The sequence below is a fragment of the Elgaria multicarinata genome, chromosome 9 (genome assembly GCF_023053635.1).
Source record: "Elgaria multicarinata webbii isolate HBS135686 ecotype San Diego chromosome 9, rElgMul1.1.pri, whole genome shotgun sequence".
NCBI lineage: Eukaryota > Metazoa > Chordata > Lepidosauria > Squamata > Anguidae > Elgaria > Elgaria multicarinata.
The window spans coordinates 38738634-38761406 of record NC_086179.1 but is presented as its reverse complement, the minus strand read 5'-3'; the positions used below and the strand labels follow the sequence as shown (position 1 = coordinate 38761406).

The 22773-nt window shown below is 41.0% G+C and overlaps 1 protein-coding gene and 1 non-coding gene across 3 annotated transcripts; one reads left to right on the top strand and one right to left on the bottom strand.

Annotated features, from left to right (window-relative positions):
* Positions 1-5915: 5915 nt before the first annotated feature.
* On the bottom strand, positions 5916-6065 carry LOC134404359 (U12 minor spliceosomal RNA). Its single transcript, XR_010025868.1, has one exon. It is a non-coding gene; the product is annotated as a U12 minor spliceosomal RNA (small nuclear RNA).
* Positions 6066-6428: 363 nt separating this feature from the next.
* Positions 6429-22510, top strand: POLDIP3 (DNA polymerase delta interacting protein 3). Of its 2 annotated transcripts, none has more exons than XM_063133640.1 (9): positions 6429-6562; positions 10210-10597; positions 14061-14135; positions 15235-15330; positions 16896-17078; positions 17513-17590; positions 18500-18629; positions 19957-20023; positions 20379-22510. In XM_063133640.1, the coding sequence occupies exons 1-9, from the start codon at positions 6450-6452 to the stop codon at positions 20551-20553; spliced, it is 1305 nt and encodes a 434-aa protein (XP_062989710.1). In that variant the 5' UTR covers positions 6429-6449; the 3' UTR covers positions 20554-22510. The 2 variants fall into 2 exon arrangements, with proteins under 2 accessions (XP_062989710.1, XP_062989708.1); XM_063133638.1 differs by having other exon boundaries at positions 14058-14135.
* The last annotated feature ends 263 nt before the right edge of the window (positions 22511-22773 follow it).

Sequence of the window (22773 nt, the reverse complement as noted above, 5' to 3'; positions counted from 1 at the left end):
CCTATTTAAACTTGGAAATTGAAAAGTTGTTGCATTTCATCTTTTTTTAAAATTTCTATTGCAACTTTGAAATCAAAGCCAGTCCCATATCTCTGTACCATTTGATTGGTATGTGTTCAGTATACTTGGTTTTTTTTCCCCCATAAGACTTTTTCTGCTTTTTCTTGTGGGGTGTTAACTGCACATCCTTAATTGTAAAAAAACAAAAAACAAAATAAAAAACCACAACCAATAATAATAAAAAAATAAACAAAAATTAACAGTTTTGTCAAGTGAAATAGTTGTGTGTTCCCCACTCCTTCTTCACAACTAAACTGCATGTTGCTAACATCTGTGCTCTTTATCAAGTCAGATGATCCTGGAAGCTACACGGTGGTATTTTTTTAAATTGAAGATAGCACTTTGTGCACATACATATATTATAAATAGGTTCCCTTTATTAAATGCAAACTATCTACAGGGAGGATAAGATAAATTATCCTAACTATTACACTGGATGCTTCCAATTGGGTAGGTTAGTTGTAAGATTAGAATATTTGTATTTCCATACTCACAGAAGCTTAATCCAGCACAAATGTGATTGGATAAGCATTCTTGGCATCCCAATATGAGTGTGTACACTGCCTTCCATTTATTTATGTTCACAAATACACATTGGTCATTTCACACAATCAAACAGCCCACTCTAGCTAAGCCTCACGTGTGGTGGCCATTTTGAATATTCAAGGTACAGCTTGAGTCATCTGAACCCAGGTGGCAGGGGTTGTGCAAAGGTTAAAACAACCCTTGTATAAACCATAGCCTGTGACCTTGTGTACAGACCTTTGCTTAAAAACATAAGTGCCTTGCTAGATCATGCCAAGATCCAGCTAGTTCAGTGTTCTTTGCAAGAATCCCAGCAAGTGCTAGGTGGCCAACGGACCGAGAAATACCTTCAGTCCACCCCTTGCTGTAGAATGTAAGTATCTCTAGGACAATAAGGGTGCAATCCAATGCATGTTTAGTCAGAAAAAAAGTACTGCAGCTCCCTGCCTTCCCCAACTAGCCATGTTGGCTAAGGAATGATGGGAATTGTAAGACTTTTTCTGTCTAAACATGTACGATTGCACTTTTATCTTTGCAACATCAGAGTGAAATAAACTATCTTGTAAACTGAAGACTAGAGAACAAGTGGCTTGAACACCAATCAAACATTTTGAGAACGTGAGATCCTTTTGGAAGCTTGTACCTCAGAACCAAGAAGTTGGGTAACTGGATCAGTTTCCAGTTAAAACTACTGGTAGTATAAGCCAAAACTAAACAATTTTTTAAGGCTCATTGCCCCAAAATTGCCTCCTTGACATCACAGCCTGCTTGCTAACTCCTGACAAGCAAAGAATTATCTTTTTGGACCCATCTATTCTACACATACTTAAGGACACAATGTAATGGCCAGAGCTCAGATACTGAAATGCTACAAAGCAATTTCCTTAAATTAGGGCAACATGTTGGCATCTGATAGTCATTCCATTTAAATATGCTTGTTTAAACTTGTTTGTTCTGAACTTAAAATAGCTAGCAAGTATTGCCAATGTTTTGATCTATTTGGATATGCTTTATCCAGGATGCATACTGAATTTAACTTGTGTTATAGATATAAAGTGCTAATAATACACTTAAACAAATTCAGCTTGCACATTACACTCATCTATGCATGTCTCTCCCTCAAGGTGGGTTTACATATGAGAAGTGGGAATACAGTTCCCATAGCAACTATGGGTTTGTGAGTGAGCAAGCAAGCTGTTTCCCTCCTGCTTCTGCTTTCCTAAACAACCCAAGAACATTACTGGGTGGCTATTGTGATATCGAAGCCTGGCACTGGGTTGTTTAGGGTTAGGGTTTGCACAATCAAACAACCCACAGTTAGCTATTACATGTGAACTGGGTCACTTGTATTGTATTGAACTGTATTGTTTCTAGCCATCATGACTAGTAGTCATTGATCATTTTCCATTAATTTGTTTAATCCACTTTTAAAGCCGTTTAAGTTGATGACCACTACATTTTGTGGAACTGAATTCCATAGTTTAACAATGTGCTCTGTGAAGTACTACTTTTTGTCTTGAAGTTTCCACCATTCTTCATTGGATGACCCTGGGTTCTAGTACTAAGGGGAGAAAAACGTATATTCACTTTCTCTACTTTTAGGATATGCTTCATGTCCCCGGTTGCACGGGAGAAACACAAATGTCTTATTTTTGAATATTTTAACTTTCAGGGTATCTTGGGATAGGTGTGTACCAAATTTAAGTTTTCTGGTTTGGCGTAAAGTACCTTAATCATGTTGCTATCTTTATAAATTGAGTCCCAACTGTCCATCTTTTCCCTTCGATCATTCAGCCTTATGTAAGAGATCCTTAGGAGAGAATCCAACAGGGCACTTAGATCTTTGCTGATTCTCTTTCACCCTGTGATTGTGCTGTGCAAGCGCCCCACTGTTTTAATGCTTCTAGGGAAAACTAAAGCAAACAGTAATCTTGATTTCTGTAAGGAGGCAGGTCAGTGGAGCTTGTATAAGAGAGCTCTGCTGACCTGCCTTCCAGAAATTAGCGTTTCCACTTGTTTTGTGGCATCCCTTAGGAAGCACTAAATCTTCCTTGTGTAAGCGGTGGGTCTTGCATGCACAATGGAATCAGCAGGATCCACCACTTGCAGAAGGGAATCGGCAGGGGTTTAAGCCCCACATTGGTTTCTGCCTTGAGTTAGAAGTAACTCAACTAAGCTTTACACCCTATGCTGAGGTTAAACGAACCTGCATAATGTGTATTTTTATAGTATTTTAAAGGTTTTAAAGATGGACTAATAGTCATATTTTGTGGTATATTCTGAGATGTTTAAGTAATTCTTAATTTCTGTATTCTAGTATGGTTTCAAAGTAAAATCTCATACCTTATTTCTCCCTACCCCTTTGCATTTGGCTAAGGTATAAATTATACAGACTTTTGTTAGTGTGGATAGAGATTGGCCTCTGTAAATATGGCATAGAATTTAAGTAACCAATTTTTGTTGTTAAAATGAAAATGCTTTACAATGGATTCAGTAATAGTGGTCATAGCCTCCCATTCTAATCTGTGGTTTTAGTGGCCCACAGGGATGATGAGATGGGGGATGGGGCAGCTGTCCAAAGAGGTCCCAGTGTTATGCTAGGCAGTATCCACCAAGCCTACACTACCCAGAGTAAGTCTGGGTTAGTTAGCTTGTACCAGAATATGAGACCTCTCAACTCCACAGACCTCTAATGCTTTCTGTTGCTTTCAACCTGTGTCCTACATTTATCAGTCAACCTCCCATGCATTTTAATTTTCTTTCAGCATCCTTGTCTCTGCCATGTTGGAAAATAAGAGGTATATTGTATATAAATTTGGACAATGAGTATGGAATTATTATTTTTTAGTTGTAATGACAGATCTGTGAACTCTGCCTCTTGAAAATGGGCTATTATAGTTTAGACTTGGTCTGCTTCCCTCCTTCCTTACAGTCTCATCTGCCACCTTGGAATGGCAGTGTGTTTGCTGTGTTTGACTTCTTTTAATCGGTTAAAGAAAAATAAATTTTGTAGATTTTGTTGGTTTTATAAGCAATGTCCTTTCCAGATCTCTGTCCCTACTGCCTTGTACATCTGTAATGTTCATATCAATGATTCCTTTGAGATTGAATGTGTGTTTCCTCGTGTTTGCTTTCATGCTGAAAAATGAGCTATCCTATATTCACTTGTAATGAGCAAATAACCATGGATTGTACTATATATGAATAGAGCATTTGGCTCAACCTTTTCTCATAAGAGGAGTTAGTGTAAACCTTCTACTGGCTGGATTTTGAAGGCTAATTCCATTGGGATGATTAGAAACATTCGTGGCTATTCCTAATTTTTTTAATATGCCTGTTTGTGACACCACCATATGCACACATTTGTTCTGTGGAGCGATGGGGGATTAAGATTAGGGAAACAGAAGGGGGAAAAGTTAACCCTTTCCCTCTATCAGCACAGCTGCTCTGATTTAATTCAGAGGCCATGCTCCATACTCTTGTATTTAAATAAAATTGTGTTCAACACAACTACAATTAATGAGGTGCAAATCGAAGATCTTACAGTGATATCAGCTCTAACTGTTCTATTTGCAACTTTTAAGCACTTTTTTTTAAAAAAAGCAACCAAAAATGCTTTAAGGGTAAGCATGGTAATATGAATTCATCCTACGCACAAAGTGAACACATACAGAGGATTTTATTGTAACCCACCTTGGAGGCCTGTTATCAAGTAGAAATATCGTTTATATTTAAATACATGCTTTAAATAAATGATCTATTGACTTGAATGGAGGCTGAAATAAAATAGCTGGGAGATATACACACAAGCTAAACTGTAAGTTTAGATAGACAACAACCTGAGTTAAGGAAAGCTAAACAACCAGTATACATGTACAAATTGCCACTATACAAATGGGTTGATGGAATGTGCACACAGTACATCCATGAGACTGATTCTGACTGAAAATAGCTCAGTTATGGAGAATGCCAGTTACATTCTGCAAATAATTTTCTTTATTTGGTGGAATCCAAAGATCATATTGCTGATTATTGAGGTAAACTATCACTAGAAGCTCCACATGTATGAGCTAGTGAGATATATGCAGAGATGGACTCCATTCAGCTATGCTATTGATCCCAATGAAATACAGACTATGGTGCTAACTAGAAGGACAGAAGTCTAGAAGCATGTTTTTTAATCCCCCAATTCATTTGTTTTATTACAAATACTTTTTGTTTTGTAGAATTGCTGATATTGGGGTATTTGTGAGGATGGTGGCGGAGACGCATTTGGTTGGGGGTGGGTGGAACCATACACCTATGTGGAGTGGAATGGGCCTATGTGGGGCTGATGGAAATGCCTCAGTGCTAGAAAAAACTCAAAATCTGAGATTTTACAAGGTTCTGTATCTAATCTTGACAGCAAAATTCCACATTGCTTGTCCCTTTCATGCTGTTTTATGTAGGCTGTTCTTGGATGTTTGGCAGACTTGCAGAAATCCCTATACTCATACCAACATAGTCTGGGAACATTTTTTTTCTTGGAACAGGAATATAATTTACTATATATATATTGGAGAAAGAGAAAGCAGTTACTCCAGAAACAAGGGGGAAATGTATATAAATAATCATTTAAGGCTCAGTTTATTAGGGCACAGTCCTATCCATGTTTAGACTGTCTGTCTAAATCTGCATGGGATTATGCTTGTATTGTCACAATTTAACTGGAGGCTTGTAGAAACTTTTTATAAACCATAACCATAAATTAATAGGTTTATATAGTGTAAACAACTGACCTCTCATATCTCCTCTCCATTCTAGTGAGGTATTTTAATTCGAATTAATATGTACTTGTTAGATGGCATCTTAAGAATGCATTTGAGCATGCCTCACAGTATATTCAGCTACTGCACATGCCTGCAGCCTCACCCAGCATCCAGAAAAGCAAAATGCCAGGGTGTTGCCCTCAACTGGATTGGATTATGGTGGTGGTTGTAAGCGGGGGAGTTAAGGGGAAAAATGTCTTTGTGTGAGTGGGTATGACAGCGTGCTACTATGTACGAAATAATGTTCTTTGGTTCAATTGCCCGTAAATTATGTCAGTTTCTCCCCCTGCCTTTTTTAACACCTTTTTTCTGCCAAACAAAGTGAGAATAAAAACGTTACCCAGTCGTGGATTTTGGAATTTAAAAGTATGAATCTCCCTAATCAAAAGCTTTTCAGCAATAGAACTAGGCCGTAGAAAAATGCGCAGCCATTTATTAAAAAAATACTTCAACAAATACGAATGTTGTCTCCCTTAAATCGAGGTACTAAAACTTTTTTTTAACGGTTTCATCAGGATAGGTCGGGCAGATCAATGCACCCAGGCATCCCGCTAAGTAGGCGGGTCACCATAGGGACGACCTGTACCCGTTCAAAAATTCCTCTCACATTAGCAGTGAGGACCCGGGCGTCACCCCGGATCGTTATTTTCCTTACTCATAAGTTTAAGGCATAAAAACACGCCTTGCTGGGAAGGCATGTGGCTTTGCCCACCTACTTTATAGGTGAGGGTGAACAGATTAAGTTGAAGACAAAGAATCATAGCAGCTCCTGAATACAACTTCAAGTTCTGTCATTCAGCTTGTATCTCATTAAAAAAGAAAAGAAAAAAGCGCCTTAGGGATGAAAAAAATACCACTTACGCACACCTTCGATCTGTATGCAAATAAGAATTCTTGCCGCGAGGCCTTATGGGAAGCCAGTACCCGCGAAGCTCTCCAGGCTCTAATCGCGTGCACGCCCTGCTAACCAGAGTCGCGAGACAATGTACAGTTGCGCGCGCAGGAGGAGGGGTGCAGTGGGAGGGAGCCGCGTGAGATCGGAAGTAGTTGAGTCTCATGTCCGGGCTTCGGTCGTTGCGACTTATCTCCGGGCCTAGCGACAACATGGCGGACTTGTCTCTGGACGAGCTGATCAGGAAACGCGGCGTCAATGTGAATGTGAAAGGGAGGTGAGCTGAGCTCAGCTGAGGAAGGGGTCTGGCTGATAGAGGCCGCGGGCTGGGCCTCCGTTAACAACGAACGAGTGTCCCTGCCCCCCACCCCTCCGCCTCAGGCTGGATCCGGGCTCTGTTCCGGGAGGTTCTGGCCGAGACTGGCACGCTTTCCTCTGATTGGCTCTCCCTCTTGTCAGTCGTAGCCCACGGGAGGGTTCCGTTCTGTTGAACCATCCTGAGCCGCGAAGTGGTGTCGACAGCGGGAGGGAACCTCCGAGGTGGGGTGGGAGGAGGGCCGGCTGGGGTCCCAGAGACAGGCACAGGATGCGGTACCGTGGGGCGGGGGGAGGGGGCTCAGCGTACGTGGGTCTGAATGGAGAGCTTTTGACCCGCTTCCCCGCCCCCGAATATGCCTGTCAGTACCAATGAGTCTCTGAAGGGACCATTGCAGCCTCCCTCCCGTTTCCCTCACGTTCAGGTCTCCGGAATGGTTCCCCCTATTACTCTGTTCCTATCACCTCATTTTGGGGCATGGATACTGGCCCTTTGCCGCCAGAGGTGGCCCAATGCATTTTGCCGCTCTGTAAGCCAAAAGGTACCCTGTGCCTCGCAGGATACTGTAGTGCTTTGCATTGGATCGCAGGCTGTGTCGTTGGCACCCAGGAACAACTACCCACAAGTGCCCTGTTGCTTGTGCAGTTGGGCCAGCCCTGCTAATTTGCTTTCCACATTGTGCTTGTCAGACTCTCTGCTTCTCTGTCCGTGGCTTCTCAACCCTTCACTCCTCTTGGGCTCTTTGTTCTGTTATATTCGGTTCTAATGTCACACACACACACCCATTTCTTCCTTCTGTCCAGAATAGTTTCCCTCTCTTTTTGTCAGGCTACCCCGTTCCTCAGTTCTACCTGGAGTTTTTTGAATACAACAAAATATTTCCTGAATCACGTCTCATTCCACTGCTATCCAAATCATCCTTTCTGTGTGTTAATTCCCTGCATCACTATTGTTGGTCTTGTTTAAATTGTAAGTGCTCTTGTCTTCTTGTGTTTAGCTCTCAATGCACTATTGTCATTTCTAAATTATGCTTAGTAGTAAGATGGGATATTTGAGCTCTCTCTTGTATATTTTCTGTTCTTCACATTCTATAGGTGCCACTGTGCTGTTTGTAATGAACATTCTTTTGCCTTGGTATAACATGAGGCAAGCCATTTAGCTGTTTTTGCCAGCAAAGCTATAGTATTATTGTTTATCCTAAACGTATGAAGGAGAAAACCTTGCAATAATGTACAGGATTTGGATAGTGTTATGTCCTTGAGCTAGAAGCATCCCACCAAGATAGCCAGTCAAACTCACGTTTAAAATACAGGTGTCTGCCTGTACCCATTGTAAGGTTCAATGAAAGGTGGTTCTGCAGTCTCCCTAAGCAATTGTTATTGCTTTGCGAGCCAGTGTGGTGTAGCGGCTAGAGTGTCGGACTGGGAGTTGGGAGATCCGGGTTCTAGTCCCCACTCGGCCGTGGAAACCCACTGGGTGACTTTGGGACACAAACTCTCAGCCCAACCCACCTCACAGGGTTGTTGTTAGGATTAAGTGGAGTGGGGAGGATTATATACACCGCCTTGGGTTCCTTGCAGGAAAAAAGGCGGGATATAAATGCAATAATAAATAAAATAGAGCCAAGAGTGTTATCTGTTGTGCATTTGACTGAATTTGGTATTGGATAACATAGAAATTGGTTAAATTTACCCTACAGAAGCCTTGTCTCCAAGAATGCTGTAGTATGGACAGTCATCCATAAGTGACATCGCAGAGCAATATGCTTCATGGTGGACCATTCAGCTAAATAATGTGTCGTATTCTGCTTATCTACTGTGAAAACCAGAGCATCCTATATGATATAGTTGCCAGATGTCAAGATTAGATTTTTAGGTACTGAGTCTGCACAGGGCTAAACAAAGAGCTCAGATTTCCAGGTGCTAGCATCAGATTTCTATACTCCCAATTGAACAGGTACTTACCATAAAAAATAAGAGATATATGTGTGATCAGACTAAAGATCTATGAAGTCCACATTCTGTTTCCATAGTGACCAGTCAGGTGCCTATAGGGAGTCCACAAGCAGGAGATGAGTGTAATAGCACCCTCCTGCTCAGGTTCCCCAGCAACTGGCATTCATATTGCCTCTGTTACTAGAGGTAATATATAGCCTTCATGACTAGCAGCCATTGATAGCCTTATCTTCCATAAATTTGTCTAAGCCTTCTTTAGAACTGTCCAAGTTCATGGCAGTCAGTACATCTTGTGGCAGCAAATTCATAATTCTACTAGGTGTTGTGTGAAGAAGTATTTTCTGTCCCAAATCACACACCACTCAGCATCATTGAGCAATTTGGGTTCAAAAAGGAAGGTAAACTTCTGCCTGTCCCCCTTTTCTACACTGTGCATAATTTTATATACTCTATCATGCCCTCCCTACTTTTTGTAAACTAAAAAGCCCCAAGGGTTGTAACATTTCCACATGCTCCAGCTCTTGATAATTTTCTTTTCCCTTTTCTGCATCTTTTTCAGCTCTACAGTATTCTTTTTTGAGATGCAATGACCAGAACTGTACACAGTATTCCACACGTGGTTGCACCATAGAATTTTATAAAGGCACTTCTAGTTTGGATTCCTTTCCCAATGATACCTTCTGTGTGAAATTTAACTTTTCACAGCACCTACTTACTGGCTCGATATTTTCATCAAGCTATCCACTACAACCCAAGATAATTTTCCTAGTAAATCAACACATCTTTAGCTTTGATTTTTATCCAGAGTCAGTTAGTGTGAGTGAAATGGGATGAACATAGAAGCATCAGGGACAGCGCATGTGTTCTTTGAAACGTGGTTGGAAATTAATTTTTATGTGTTCTTGTTACAATTTACAAAACATCTGATAGTCATACATACCAGGACATTTCTTTAAGGGTTGAAGTGATTGAATCATATTATTTTAACTTGTGCTATTTCCCATAATTTTGGCATAATACCTTGTAGCAGAGACTGGGTTTGGATGACACACTGTGGTCCCAACAAACGTGATGTCCCTGGGCATCAGGTTGCATATCCAGACCTGTTCAGGGGTTGTCAAGTCATACAAACTTGGCAAGCGTGGGTCATGTGAGGGTTGTTTGAATCTCACATAACCTACGCTCAATAGGTTCATATGACGATAACCCCTGAGCAGAGGTTGTACATTCAAATTGCAGCTGCACGTGCCACAGCCTCATTTTTAGGCTGTTGAGTCATGCGAACAGCCCCATAGTTTTCAAGGACAAGACCTGATGTAGAAAACTGATTTTCAAATTTTGGAAGCCGAGAGAGGCAAATAATTCACTTCTGTTTCAGCTTTGTGTTTCAGGGGAACATACAATCATCCTTGCACGTTACTAGTGTAATATTGGATAAAGTTGGCAGCTCCTCCACATGTCTCTGCTTCCTGCACTCTTTTGTCATTAACTTTGGCCTTGGAAAGGCAGAGTTGTTCTGTTGCAGTTCAGATGTTAAGATCTCTGAGTCTGCAATTCGGCCTCTTCCTTCTGTCAGTGGGTTGAGTTCTTCTGTTAGGTAATTGTTTTTAAGTTTTTGAATGTTGCCTTTAACACTTGACATTTCTGTTCCAGACTGAACACAAGGCCAGTATTTGGAGGTATCAGATCTCGCATTGGAGTCCAACAAACTTTTCTAAGCAGACCAGCACCAAGTGTTGGCTTTCAGCGGACATTTGATGCACGTCAAAAGATTGGTCTTACTGATGCCCGACACAAAATCGGTGTGAAAGATGCCCGGGAGAAACTGCTTCAAAAAGATGCCAGGTTCAAAATCCAAGGGAAAGTGCAAGATGCCCGGGAGATGCTGAATTCCCGAAAGCAACAGAGTGTCGAAAAGGTGACCAAAGTTGTTGATGCCAGAGAGAAAATTAGTTTGAAAAGGAATGCTCCGACTGCAGCCACAGTGAACACTGTTGTGGAAACAGTGGCCCCTGCCATGAAGATCACAAAGACCATTCAGGTAGGTTAGGGTTACCACCCTAAGAGTCCATACAGTAACTGTATGGACTGGAAGCTGCTGGTGCAGGTATTTCAAGGGAAACCATTGGTGAAAGCATTAATGAGTATAATTATAATAAAAGAAGAAGAATCCTTACATGTCAGTCCTGGTTCTGCTTTGTTTCTTAATCTGAGCTTTAATGAATAGATAACCTAGTTCTACTTGTTGAATATTTTTTCTGCAAGATGAAACAACACATGTGCTTTACCTGGATTTTCAAAATGACTAAATGTATCTCAGAGGTGTAGTCTCCTTTGCTTATCCATAGGTCAGATACAAGAGAATTCTATTGCTCTTTCATTACTGCTCACCTTACTGAAACTGTCTGGAAAATATTACTAGATATGCTTCTAGTAATTTTCAGTCAAGTTTACATATATGTGGGAACTTAGATTTGTTTTATATGTAATTGCTTTAGTTGTATTATTTTATAATGTAATTTCTAGTATATTTTCCCCCTTGGATAGAGTGTAGGAAGGCTTGTATGAAGTTCTAATTTACCTTGCATCTTCAGTAATTGAAATGGTAGTTTTATATGTTTGAAATATCTATGCCTCCCACTTAAGCTTATTCAAATGTGTCATGGAAGTGCAAGGGAAGGATGGAAATTAGTCCGCACCTCTTAAAACAGAAATGGTACTGTGTAAGATAACCCAGCACTGCTCCAGACATTAAGTACAGACTATTGCACAATGATTAGTCTGCCACCTGGCTTGCAAAGCTAGATTGTGCACCACTTTACAGCTTCCCCACAGAGAAGCCCATATTGTGCATGTAGAGCTTCAGCTATGGGGCGGTATACAAATGCAACAACAACAACAACAATAATAATAATAATAATAATAATAATAATAGAGCCAGTGTGGTGTAGTGGCTAAAGTATTGGACTGGGAGTTGGAAGATCCAGGTTGTAGTCCACTCGGCCATGAAAACCCACTGGGTGACTTTGGGCCAGTCGCTGACTCTCAGCCCCAACCCACCTCACAGGGTTGTTGTTGTGAGGTTAAAATGGAGAGGAGGAGGATTATGTAGACCGCCTTGGGTTCCTTAGAGGAAAAAAGGCGGGATATAAATGCAATAATAAATAAAAATAAGTGCCGTAAGTAGCAGAATGCTTGGCAAGGCATCCTCTTTCTGCCCACTAACGACTTTGCAATATGCATAAACCATCATATATGTTAGTGACACATGTAGAAACAAGCCTACCCTCCTCCATCTCCCCCGCCCCTCCAATGCTGAGCTGGTCAAGGCAGGTGGAGGCATATTGGCTTGATTTGCCTCTATACCTAACAGGCACAGAGACAAACCACACACCTCTGCTTTCCCCCTCCACTTCAAAGCCAGAATTGGCAATTGAAGAGCCAAAACAAATCCCAGATTTCTGCTCGGTTTAGGTCTGGGCAGAGGTTAGGAATCATCCCTCCCCTTCTGCAGCTTATCTTTGGGAGGAAGTCCTGGGCTCAACATGCTTAGTAGGGGCTGGCTTACTCATCACGGAGGTCCTGTTTGCACATACAGGCAGGAAAACATAGCTTAATCCACTGTTTTGTTGGGTTGTGTGCTGTGTATAAACTGCTGTTGTTTGCGTGATGTGTCAACCTGAATACTTTGAGTTGTTCGTGAGTTAAACATTTGAACTAACCCATGAATAATATCATGTAAGTACCTATGATTGGGCTGATCAGAAGTTGATTATGCAAAGCAGAAGTGGCTGACACACAGCATGCAACCCAGCAAATCATAGGTTTATTAACCTACTCTGAGCCTGATTCAGTAAAAACTGTGGAATTGGAAAATGTAGAACTGAAGGCAGAAGTTGCAGTTATGCTTTCCCTGTCTACGTAAAAGAAAATGATCTGCTGAATTTCTAGGAAGTCTGATTGTACTATCTTGCACAACGTTTTATTAAAAAACCATTTATCCTTCCAGCAAAAGTTGCAAGTACTGGGAGAGATTGTAAAACGGGGTGTTGAACTTCAGGCTCGGCCAAATTTGATCTGCCTGGTGTCCCAGTTTGGCCTTCTGGGGTTCCACAGATGGCTACAACCCCTTTCCCCAACCACTAATAGTTTGGATTTCCAGTTTTGTGCGGACTTTCCGCCATTCTGAAATGTTGAAATGTCTCTCCTAAGGTTTAATTACAGTTAGTAAAAGCTTTAAGCGAAAATATTTATTTATTAATTATTGGGCAAGGAGATGCAGAAAATGCTTATCATATTTGCAGATGACACAAAATTGGGTGGGATGGTTAATACCCTGGAAGACAGAAACAAACTTCAAAGTGATCTTGATAGGCTGGAGTGCTGGGCTGAAAACAGAATGAAATTTAATAGAGATAAATACCATTCTATACCTAGGAAAAAGAAACCAAATGCACAGTTACAAATGGGGGATACTTGGCTCAGGAATACTACAAATGAGAAGGATTTTGGAATTGTTGTAGATCACAAGCCGAATATGAGCCGACAGTGCAAAGTGTGATGTGGCTGCAAAAAAAGCAAATGCTATTTTGGACTGCATTAATAGAAGTATAGCTTCCAAATCTCACAAGGTATAGATTCTGCTCTGTTTGGCACTGGTTAGGCCTCATCTCGAGTATCGCATCCAGTTCTGAGCACCACACTTCAAGAAAGATGCAGACAAGCTGGAGTGGGTTGTGAGGAGGGCAATGGAAACAAAGCCCTATGAGAAGAGACTGAAAGAACTGGGCATGTTTAGCTTTGAGAAGAGAAGACTGAGGGGAGACATGATAGCGCTCTTCAAATATTTGAAAGGTCACACAGAGGAGGGCCAGGATCTCTTCTCGATCATCCCTAGAGTGCAAGGCATGGAATAACGGGCTCAAGTTACAGGAAACCAGATTCCGGCTGGACATCAGGAAAACCTTCCTGACTGTTAGAGCACTATGGCAATGGAACCAATTACTAGGGGGGTCATGGGCTGTCCCACCCTAGAAGCATTCAAGAGGCAGCTGGGCAGCCATCTGTCGGGTATGCTTTAAGGTGGATTCCAGCACTGAGCAAGGGGCTGGACTCAATGGCCTTATAGGCCCCTTCCAACTCTACTATTCCAGAATATGTGAGTATTCTGGCCATACCCCCTCTTCTTCTGTCCCTGTCCACCATTGGACTGCAGCCCCCAAAAGCTTCTCTGAAATAGAATTTGGTCATCGGGCTGGAAGATTCAACAGCCCTGTTTTTTTTAAAAAATGTGGTTTTCTTGCCTTAAATATTTGGTAAATGTTGCCCAAATTATTGGCACATTTGTTAGCATTGAACAAAGGCAACTCACATCATCTGCTATTGGGTAGTATAAAAATTAATTAAATAAATAATCTTTGTAACTTTCTATAAATTAAGGCCAGGAGGTGGGTACTCCATTATTAATGATGTGTCTTTCTTCTCCCCCACCCCCATCACAGCAGAAGGCTGCAACTCCATCACACACTCACCCTGCAGGTATGAAGGTCAACATCGTGAATAATCACACACACAAACAGGTGCGTGTCATTCGGTGGCAGGGTGGGAGATGCTACATTCCCCACCTGCTGTGCTCCTGATCCGCTTTGTCACCCCCCCCTCTTACAACTACTGTCTGCATTTCAAATCCAAAAACCCATTTAATGCCACACTTAGTTTGGCCCTTACGTTTTGAATTGTATGACCAGTAAGCAACTCTTGTGAAAATATGAGTATTTACAAGAAGTCGTGGGCTTGTGAATGACACCTGGTATTATTCATTTGTGCAGTTTTGAAGCCTTTCCGTGAGCACTGACTGATATATAAGACATCCTTTATGTTTTCATGTTTAAAATTTGTCTAAAGATGCAGCAAATGTCACTTGCATGCTACATGCATGTCTATTTTACTGATGATACATGTGTTCAGAAAAAACAGTTGGCCAGTGAGTGTCACAGCAGTGAAATAGGCACACATATCAATGTCCCTACGGTTCTTGATAGATGGCTGAGAACCAAATGGAAGCATTTAACAGTCTACCCCAAAGTAGCCCAGACTCCTTGGAATACCCATTTCACACTAATGGCTTCGGATGGATGAATTTGTCATTTTTGCTTTCTCCCATGTTTGAATTTTTAAGATCTCAAGTTCTTTCCATTCTGTATATAATGAGCTTAGCAGATTTTTCTTTCTTATTAATAAACAAAGAAAAAACAAAATGAAATTTTTACCATCTGCTCTGGTCAAATTCAGTAGATACAGCTATTTTCAACACGGAGAAATGTTGAATTGTGCCTGCCTGCCATATAGCTGATAAAGATGAGGAGCCTGACAGAAAAAAGAAATGGCAACCTTAGTTTGGCATCACAAACATAGTTTAATACACAGGGACTCAAACACAATTTTTAAGAGCTAAACACTCAAAGCCCTGGCCTTATGTGGACAAATCCTTTAGTTACTCCTATGTTCAATTTTGTTTAAATGTCAAGTTCCTTCTGTCCCATTTACATGAAGAAAATATTTGCTACGTCTTATCAAAAAAATTAAATTAACAAAATTCTTACCCATCCCTACCAAGAATCAGAAATGTCAAATCAACCATTTGCATTTATGAGTCACTTGTTTTCTACCTGTTTTTAGTGCCTGTATGATGTAGAAGATGATGATGAAACTGTATCTCCCCTTCCTAACAAACAGATGAAAATCACCACCGCAAACAGCTTTCTGCACAGTGCGGTAAGGGTGTGCTTTGATGGTCTTGCCTTCTCCCCTTGACCCCAGCAGGCATATGCAGACAGACATACCTATGCTCTGACTTCATAGTGGATGAGCATACTGGTTCCAGTTTTATGGGCCTTTCATTCTTTTTCAGGTTTGCAACTATGATGGCCCCTCTCTATTCCATTATAATTCTGTTCTAAACAACGCAGACGAGTGGCAACAGCCTGCATCTCTGGCATAAAATGTAATCTCTTGCTTTTAGGTGTGCAGTTAACCCATCTCCTCATTGCTTGGGCAAGCCAGAAATATAAATCTTGTCTTCTCACTGAGTCTAGATTTCATTGTAGTGTACATTTATTCTGACCAATGATGGACAAAAACGCAAGTGGAAAGGAGACAGCTGTGGTCTCCTTTTGTAGTTTAGCCTGGCCCACTCTTCCCTTGTGTCAGTACTAAACCTGCCCCACCATATTTCTGGAGGTGTCATTACTTGAAGATTTACAACTTAGCTTTTGGTGATCGTCATGTGGAAGGAGTACATCCATTCCAAAATTGTTATGATCCAATATGGTAGTTCCTGTCTTGTTTGCAACAGCACAAGGTGTTTTGCAGGTCTGTTGCAAAATGATCCCTCCTAATTCACTTCTGCCTCCAGAGGCTAAGAAAGAACGTCAGAAGTATTTACTGAACCTTAATTGTTTAATGTACCTGATAGCATCCCATAGCAGCACATCCTGTAGCTTAAATACATTGCTTCTTTATTTTCCGTGAGTACATTATTTTATGAAATAAAAGTAAACCACCATTTGTGATCTATCTGATTATGTGCCTCTTGCTCCTGCTTTAAGCTGGAGAAGTCTCCAGCTCAAAAACACCACAAACAGTGTTCTCTGGAACAGTGCCACTGGTCTAATAGGCTTACTCTGACTCAAGCAATCACTTTATTATGGTCCAATACCATCACAAATTAATCCAGCAACAGCAACCATACAAAGTAGTACAGATCCTTAGTTCCCATCTCCCAGAGATTTAACAGTCCTCCGAGGACTTACAAAGATGCTGAATTTAGCTGCTCCATGGTACCAAATGACTCCTGCGGACTATATGTGATCATACTGTGACATCCTAAAGCTGGCAGCAAGTTCTGCTGGAGACACTGCTGTACTACACTAACTTCAATGCATCTGTGGCATTTCTAGGGAAGAAAGCTATATTCCATTCTTACTTGCAAAATTGTTAAAACATGGGATATGCTATTTCTATGCAAAATGTGAAATGCTTCAGGTTTCAGAATACTCTAAAATGCATGCATTTCTGAGTCATAAATAAAATGCAAAGTACTTCTGAGTCACCTTGTTTAAATAAATGTTAGAGGGAATTTTCCAATATATCCTGGAATGCATTAACTGACCAACAGTTAGAGGATGAGTAATTGCAAAACTTTTGTACCTCACATTGGCTTTGGTTCTTGGGGTTAAATCTTTCTGGGATAGGAAATAGTGCTGATTGGCTATTATTGTTTTAAGGAATTGGTTCTGGCACTTGCAACATCCAGGGATTTTCATTCTCTTTTTATGTAGGCTGGACTCAGTGGCAACAAATTCTCTATATCAAAGACGGTTCCTCTCACAAAAGTGGTTCAGAATGATGCCTATACAGCACCCCCAGCTCCACCTTCCCCCATCCGGACAAAGGGCCTTACAAACATGTCCCGAACGTTGGTGACCAAGGAAGAACCCCCTAAAGAGCCACCGCCAGTTGAGGTGAGTCAATGAGGGAAGAGAGATTCTTTGTGTGACAGCTAGATGCCTATTCTACAGTGGGGGGAAATAAAAATTCTGTTGAAGTACAGCAAGATGGGACACATTTTCTATTGTTCACCCAGACCAAAGGACAGAAATGGCTGAAACGTGAATAACTAACAGAATTTGAGACCTTTTTTTCTCACATTTACTGGGCTGAACTTTGTTATATCGAATAGTTGGATGAAATAACAATCTAAGAGATTAGCAGGGATCTTTAACTCTTTTACATTTCCATTTAGCAATGGAATTTTAACTGAAGCCTGGTCTTTGTTGAATCTTACCCCTTCCCTTCATCGTTCCCCCACTTCTCAAGAGTCCTGTTTATTTCAGTCTGTGTTTTTCTGTCATGCCTTCTCCAACTATCTGCACATGACCTACCTTTTTCTTGGCAGCTGGCCTTCAGCCCATTAGAAGGTACTAAGATGACTGTGAATAATTTGCACCCTCGAGTCACAGAAGAGGACATTGTTGTGAGTATTGTAAATTGCTGGGATCTGGGGTTAATGTGTTTCCCTTATCCATGTTGTTTCTAGTGTGTAAAATAGCATTGCTTATGTGCTTTCTCTGGAGAGCCTGGGGAATCTTAGCTGGCTGCAGTACGAACCTAAGTAGCTGCCTGAATAAGCTCCAAGACCCTCAGATATGTTCAGGCAACTGAATGTTGTATATACAGGCAGAAATATAGCAGCTCCAAGGAGAGCCTTCCCTGTGTGTGCCTAAACTACTCTTCTGCATGACGGCCTGGAAGACATAAGAATGTCTAAATTTGACATAGCAGGAAAATTTCCAAAGTTTGTGGAAGCTGGAACTCTGCACAGGCAGTGATCTGATAACAGCCTCACTGTTACCTATGTTCACTCTCTCCCTCCCTCACTTCTCATTCTCTCTTTGATTTTTGGTGGAAAAATTGGAGAACCCAGTGTAGCTTTATTCTAGTTGTGTGTGACATTAGGAATGCAAGAACTTTATACAAAGCACAATAATTCATGGCTACACAATGTAGTGAAGACTACTGGCTTTAATGGCTTTTTAAAAAGGCATAGACATAGAGGATAAATCAGTCTTACTATTAACTGTGGATAGCTACATGCAGCACCCATGTTCTGATTACCAAATGCTGGGAACAAATATGAGAAGGCAGTTGCCTTCATGTCCTGATTCTTAGCTGACTACCTAAAGATATTTGGAAACGGAAAATCTGCTGCACCAGCTTACGTGATTAGTATTGTGCTAATTTATGCTAGTGCTCCATCAGTGGCGCATGTGCAGCAGCCCTATTGGACGCTGCCCTTTTTGTCTCCTCCACATGCTGTGATTCAAAGCTGTGACAATAGTACAGCTCTCCAATCAAAACCTACTGCGCTTTGCTCTTTCCTCAGGAGTTGTTCTGTGTGTGTGGTGCCCTGAAGCGTGCCCGTCTAGTGCATCCCGGAATGGCTGAGGTGGTGTTCGTGAAAAAGGAAGATGCTATTACTGCATATAAGAAATATAATAACAGATGTCTCGATGGTAAGTGTGAGCCTCGTGTAGAAGGCAGGAGTATTTTGCTTCACCAAAGAACGTGATTAATGCTGCAGATGTATCTTCTGTTTGTAGAAAGCCAGGAAAGGTGATATTTACTACGGTTGTGAGGGGTTAAGATTAGTTCTCCAGGATTATTACTGGAGCAGGAGCTTGGCATAAAGCCAGAAAAATTGCATAGGTTGGGGAGAGGCAGTGCAGGCATGTAGACAGATGTCAGCTTGGCCTATAATGGCTGCATACACCCCAAGTTTGTCAGAATAAAAGCCATTGAAAGTTGGTGGAAAATTCAGTGTTCCATAGTTTTTATAACTAGTTGGGGAATTGTCATTGTCCATAAAAGATGCTTTCAAAATAGAGAGGCAAAAAGGAGTGCACAGAGCAGAACCTTCCAGCACCTGCTATTTATCTTTCTGCCAGTCGGCTTCCCAAGTAAGTTTACTGGTATCAGAGAGTTCATCACTTCCTGCCCATATACCCTTTCTTGCTTATTAAATTGCACCTTGACAATCTCCCACTTTCTGCCTGGTTGGGGCAGATCTGATTTTACTGCCATAATATGTAATTCGGTGTTCAGGTTAAAGTGATGCTAGCTACCACTTAAATTATTTGAATTTCTACCAGTCTGAATCAGTTAGCTGTCCGTCTTCTGTGACTCTGTTTTCTTAAAGTACTAGCAAGATGCTTCAGGGTCAGCTATCTCTTGGGTGAATTGTTTTACAGGTTTTTGTTTTAAACTTTAGTTTTTGAATTAGGGGTTTTCATTTGCATGATTTTAAATTATAAACAGCAGATATGCTGCACTTCAAACATTTTCTGGAAACCAAGGTTCAGGCAATAAAAATGTTTCCTCTTTTGCCAGGTTTTTAGGGCATGAATCTAATGCTTATTGTTTTTCAAAGGCAACTTACATTGACATAAATTATATACATTTGTGCAGAAATTTGCCAATGAATTACCTTCCTGTTACTAAAAGGAGAAGGGGTGTTTTTTTGGCATGTACATACTTCTGCTACTAAATACAAAGTAATTTAATTAATACAAGAATTGTAGTTCTGGGTTTCGAGGCATGAAGAATAAATGTCTTTGTATTGCTGTATCTGCACAGTCTCATCTTAAATGGCTCAACCAACCTGCTGTGTGCCATTTGGTTTATTTGAACACTAATCTTGGAACAGCTGTGGTTGTGCAATAGAAGAGGAAATTCGCCTACTACCCTTAGCAAGAGAGGTTAAATGCAAGTGAAATACCTTAATCCATAGTTTTGCATCTTTCTAGGTTATCATGCTTAATTCCCTTTGTTTCTCTCCATCAGGCCAACCAATGAAATGTAATCTTCATTTAAATGGAAATATCATCACATCAGACCAACCTATCTTGCTGTAAGTGCTTATGGGCTTGTATTCATAAAACTGTGCTGAGAGGCTCTGGGACAAGATGTCTTAGAATTCTTGTTCACTAGCTAGATATTCAAGTGAGGTTTGCTGAAATGGGGATTAGAGCCTCGCTACTCATTTCCCTGTTATAATTTTCATGCTCTGCTGCACAGATTTTCAGCAGTATGCGTCTTTGCTGTACTTCTCCCGGATTCTCATCTTGATAATCTGATGAATGATTTTGGTTCAACAATGTGAATTGATCGAAGGAAATTACTGAAAAGAGTAAACACTTGATGTTTGGCTCAGTATTTGCTCTATGATGAGGCTAAATATTGTATCTCTTGGGTGTTCTCCCTAGTCGATTGAGTGACACCCCCTCAGTGAAGAAGGAAGGTGAACCACGTCGGACAAGTGCAGGAGCCCCCTCAAATCCACCAGCTGAAGTGGATCCTGATACCATCTTGAAGGCCCTCTTCAAATCCTCTGGCACCTCCACCTCTGTGCAGCCGACAGAGTTCAAAATCAAACTTTGAGGAGTGGGGGCGAGGAGCGGACTGGAAAACTTGTTGAGCGTGGGAAATGGGGAGACAAGTGCGGGAACACAACTGTTGTGTTTGACCGTGCTGAAACCTTTGTTTTTCTACAATTGCTACCTTCCTGTACAATAGTGTTCTCCCTAATGTGTGTGTTCTGTTTTCATAGTTGGAGTTTTTGTCCACATATTTCTAATGGAATAATCTTCCCTTCCTCCAGTGAGATATATATCACCAAGCTTAGACCATGTAACTCCTTCCTTTGCCCACCCCACCCCTAGGCAGTATCTAGCCTGTAAAAGTGCACCTGGCAATGGGTGTGATAAGCATCTTTGGGGGCTCAGCATCCTTTGAGTAAGAGATGGAGTCCCTTTTTCTTTTTACTGATGATAAACTACATTTCATTTCATTGCATCTGAGGTTGATGCCAAGTATAATACTATACTCCCATGCATTTGATAGGTTTAGCTGTTCTACAATTCTAAAATTAGTAAAGGAGAAGCTGTAAATGCTGTTCATCTAGTAGCTGATGGAAGGGACAGTGAATGCACTGGGAGTATATATAGGTACAGGAATATAGCTTGTTTTACACCTCAACTCTTCCATTACCATGGTGATAATTGGTAATGCATTGCTGAGGATCAAGCCCTAGCATTGGTATGAACTTCAATCCAACATGTCTCACAAATGCATGCTCTCTCCATGAGAATGTATGGGCTTTGTTTGGGCAACAGCAAAACGTTTCTTTTCACTTTGTAGCATCCATATTATTATGTTCTCCCTAGACTTTTACAGTGGAATTGTATATTAGGGAGGAAAGTTTTTCTAGTTTCTTCCAGTTCAGTTTTACAGGAAGGAGGGCAAGCTACCTCTCCTGTGTGGTGCTTGACAAGCACTGCAGCAAGCAGAGGGCCTCATTCTGCTTGTCCTGATAGAATTGGAATCACGTCTATGTTATGCTGCACCTGTACCTTGCTAGGTGATAGTGACATCACAGCAAATTTCAGTGATTGACCTGTTAAAACTATTCCAACCAGGATTCTCAATTGTCCTTGTCCTTCTCTCATCCCTCAACGAAGGTTGCTTATTGTAGCCAGAAGTTGGTCTTGTCACATATAATATACCAGAGACAAACCCTACCACCTGCTCTCAAGGAATTACCAATTCTAATAATTTCACCTTTCAGCACTGTACTCTGTTTGGGCAAGATGCTGCTGGTGCCACCATGCAGCACTGTTGCTTATTTGTTTGTATTGAAAAGTGGTGAGTGCCCCCTGTAGATGATATAATGCCGCATCTGCATACCGGTTTGATATAGAACAGGGAAGGGAGGTGAGAAATAAAAGGTGTTACTTCTAGGGAAGCTAGGAGGATGTACTAATCCATGTAGAAGTTTCTGTGACATGCCAGTCTTTACTTAAAGCAAAGACACACTCCTTTTTGCTAGCAGATTAACCCAGTGGAAATGGAAAACTGACAACAGTTCAATTGTATTAATTTTATAGTAAATCAGGAGACTGAACCTCTGGTTGAGGGCTTAAGTTTTTATCCTTCCAACTACAAGATTTAAGCATTTCTGTTCTCTGCTAAAATCGTGTAAAGCCTTCAATTCAATGGATTCTTCTTTCCTGTTTTTCATTCTGTACACTTGATTTAATCTAGCAGGAACATACCAGTTATGTTATGTTATAACCCTAAACGGACATGGAAGGAGTTTTGTTCCCAATGGGATTTGTTAATCTGGATTATTAATTTTGGACTGATCATAACTTCACCGTTACTGGGGAGATGTGCTTGTGAACTAGATACTTTTTTATTTTATTTTTTTGTGCAGAACTGCTATTCCCTATACCCATGTTTCATTAGCAGCAGTGGTTGACTACAGGGGAAGGGAAGGTTGGGGCTGGAGGACACTATGTATTATGTTTCTGAATAAACATTTGTTATATTGAGACAATTCTGCCCTACTTCTTTCAGATTGGAAGGAAAATCAACAAATAAGTCAGTGGAGCAGGGCTATGTTTTTCACTTTGGAGGGCTTTTATTTTGGCCGAACAACAGGATGAAATGATAAGAGCTTTCCCTGAACTATATCACTTAAGCCTGCCTCTAGAGGCTGATATGTTTAAATGCTGCCCAACAATGGGGGAGACCCTACTCCCAGTACGTGAAAAGGCGGTTTTGTGAACCGCCCAGAGAGCTTCAGCTATTGGGCGGTAT

Bases quoted from the DNA above. Each gene is read 5' to 3' on its own strand.
- POLDIP3 (XM_063133638.1), top strand. From the start codon at position 6,450: ATGTCCGGGCTTCGGTCGTTGCGACTTATCTCCGGGCCTAGCGACAAC. The intron at 10,598-14,057 runs GTAGGTTAGGGT...CCCCCATCACAG, and splicing joins AGATCACAAAGACCATTCAG to CAGAAGGCTGCAACTCCATC. The intron at 14,136-15,234 runs GTGCGTGTCATT...ACCTGTTTTTAG, and splicing joins ATAATCACACACACAAACAG to TGCCTGTATGATGTAGAAGA.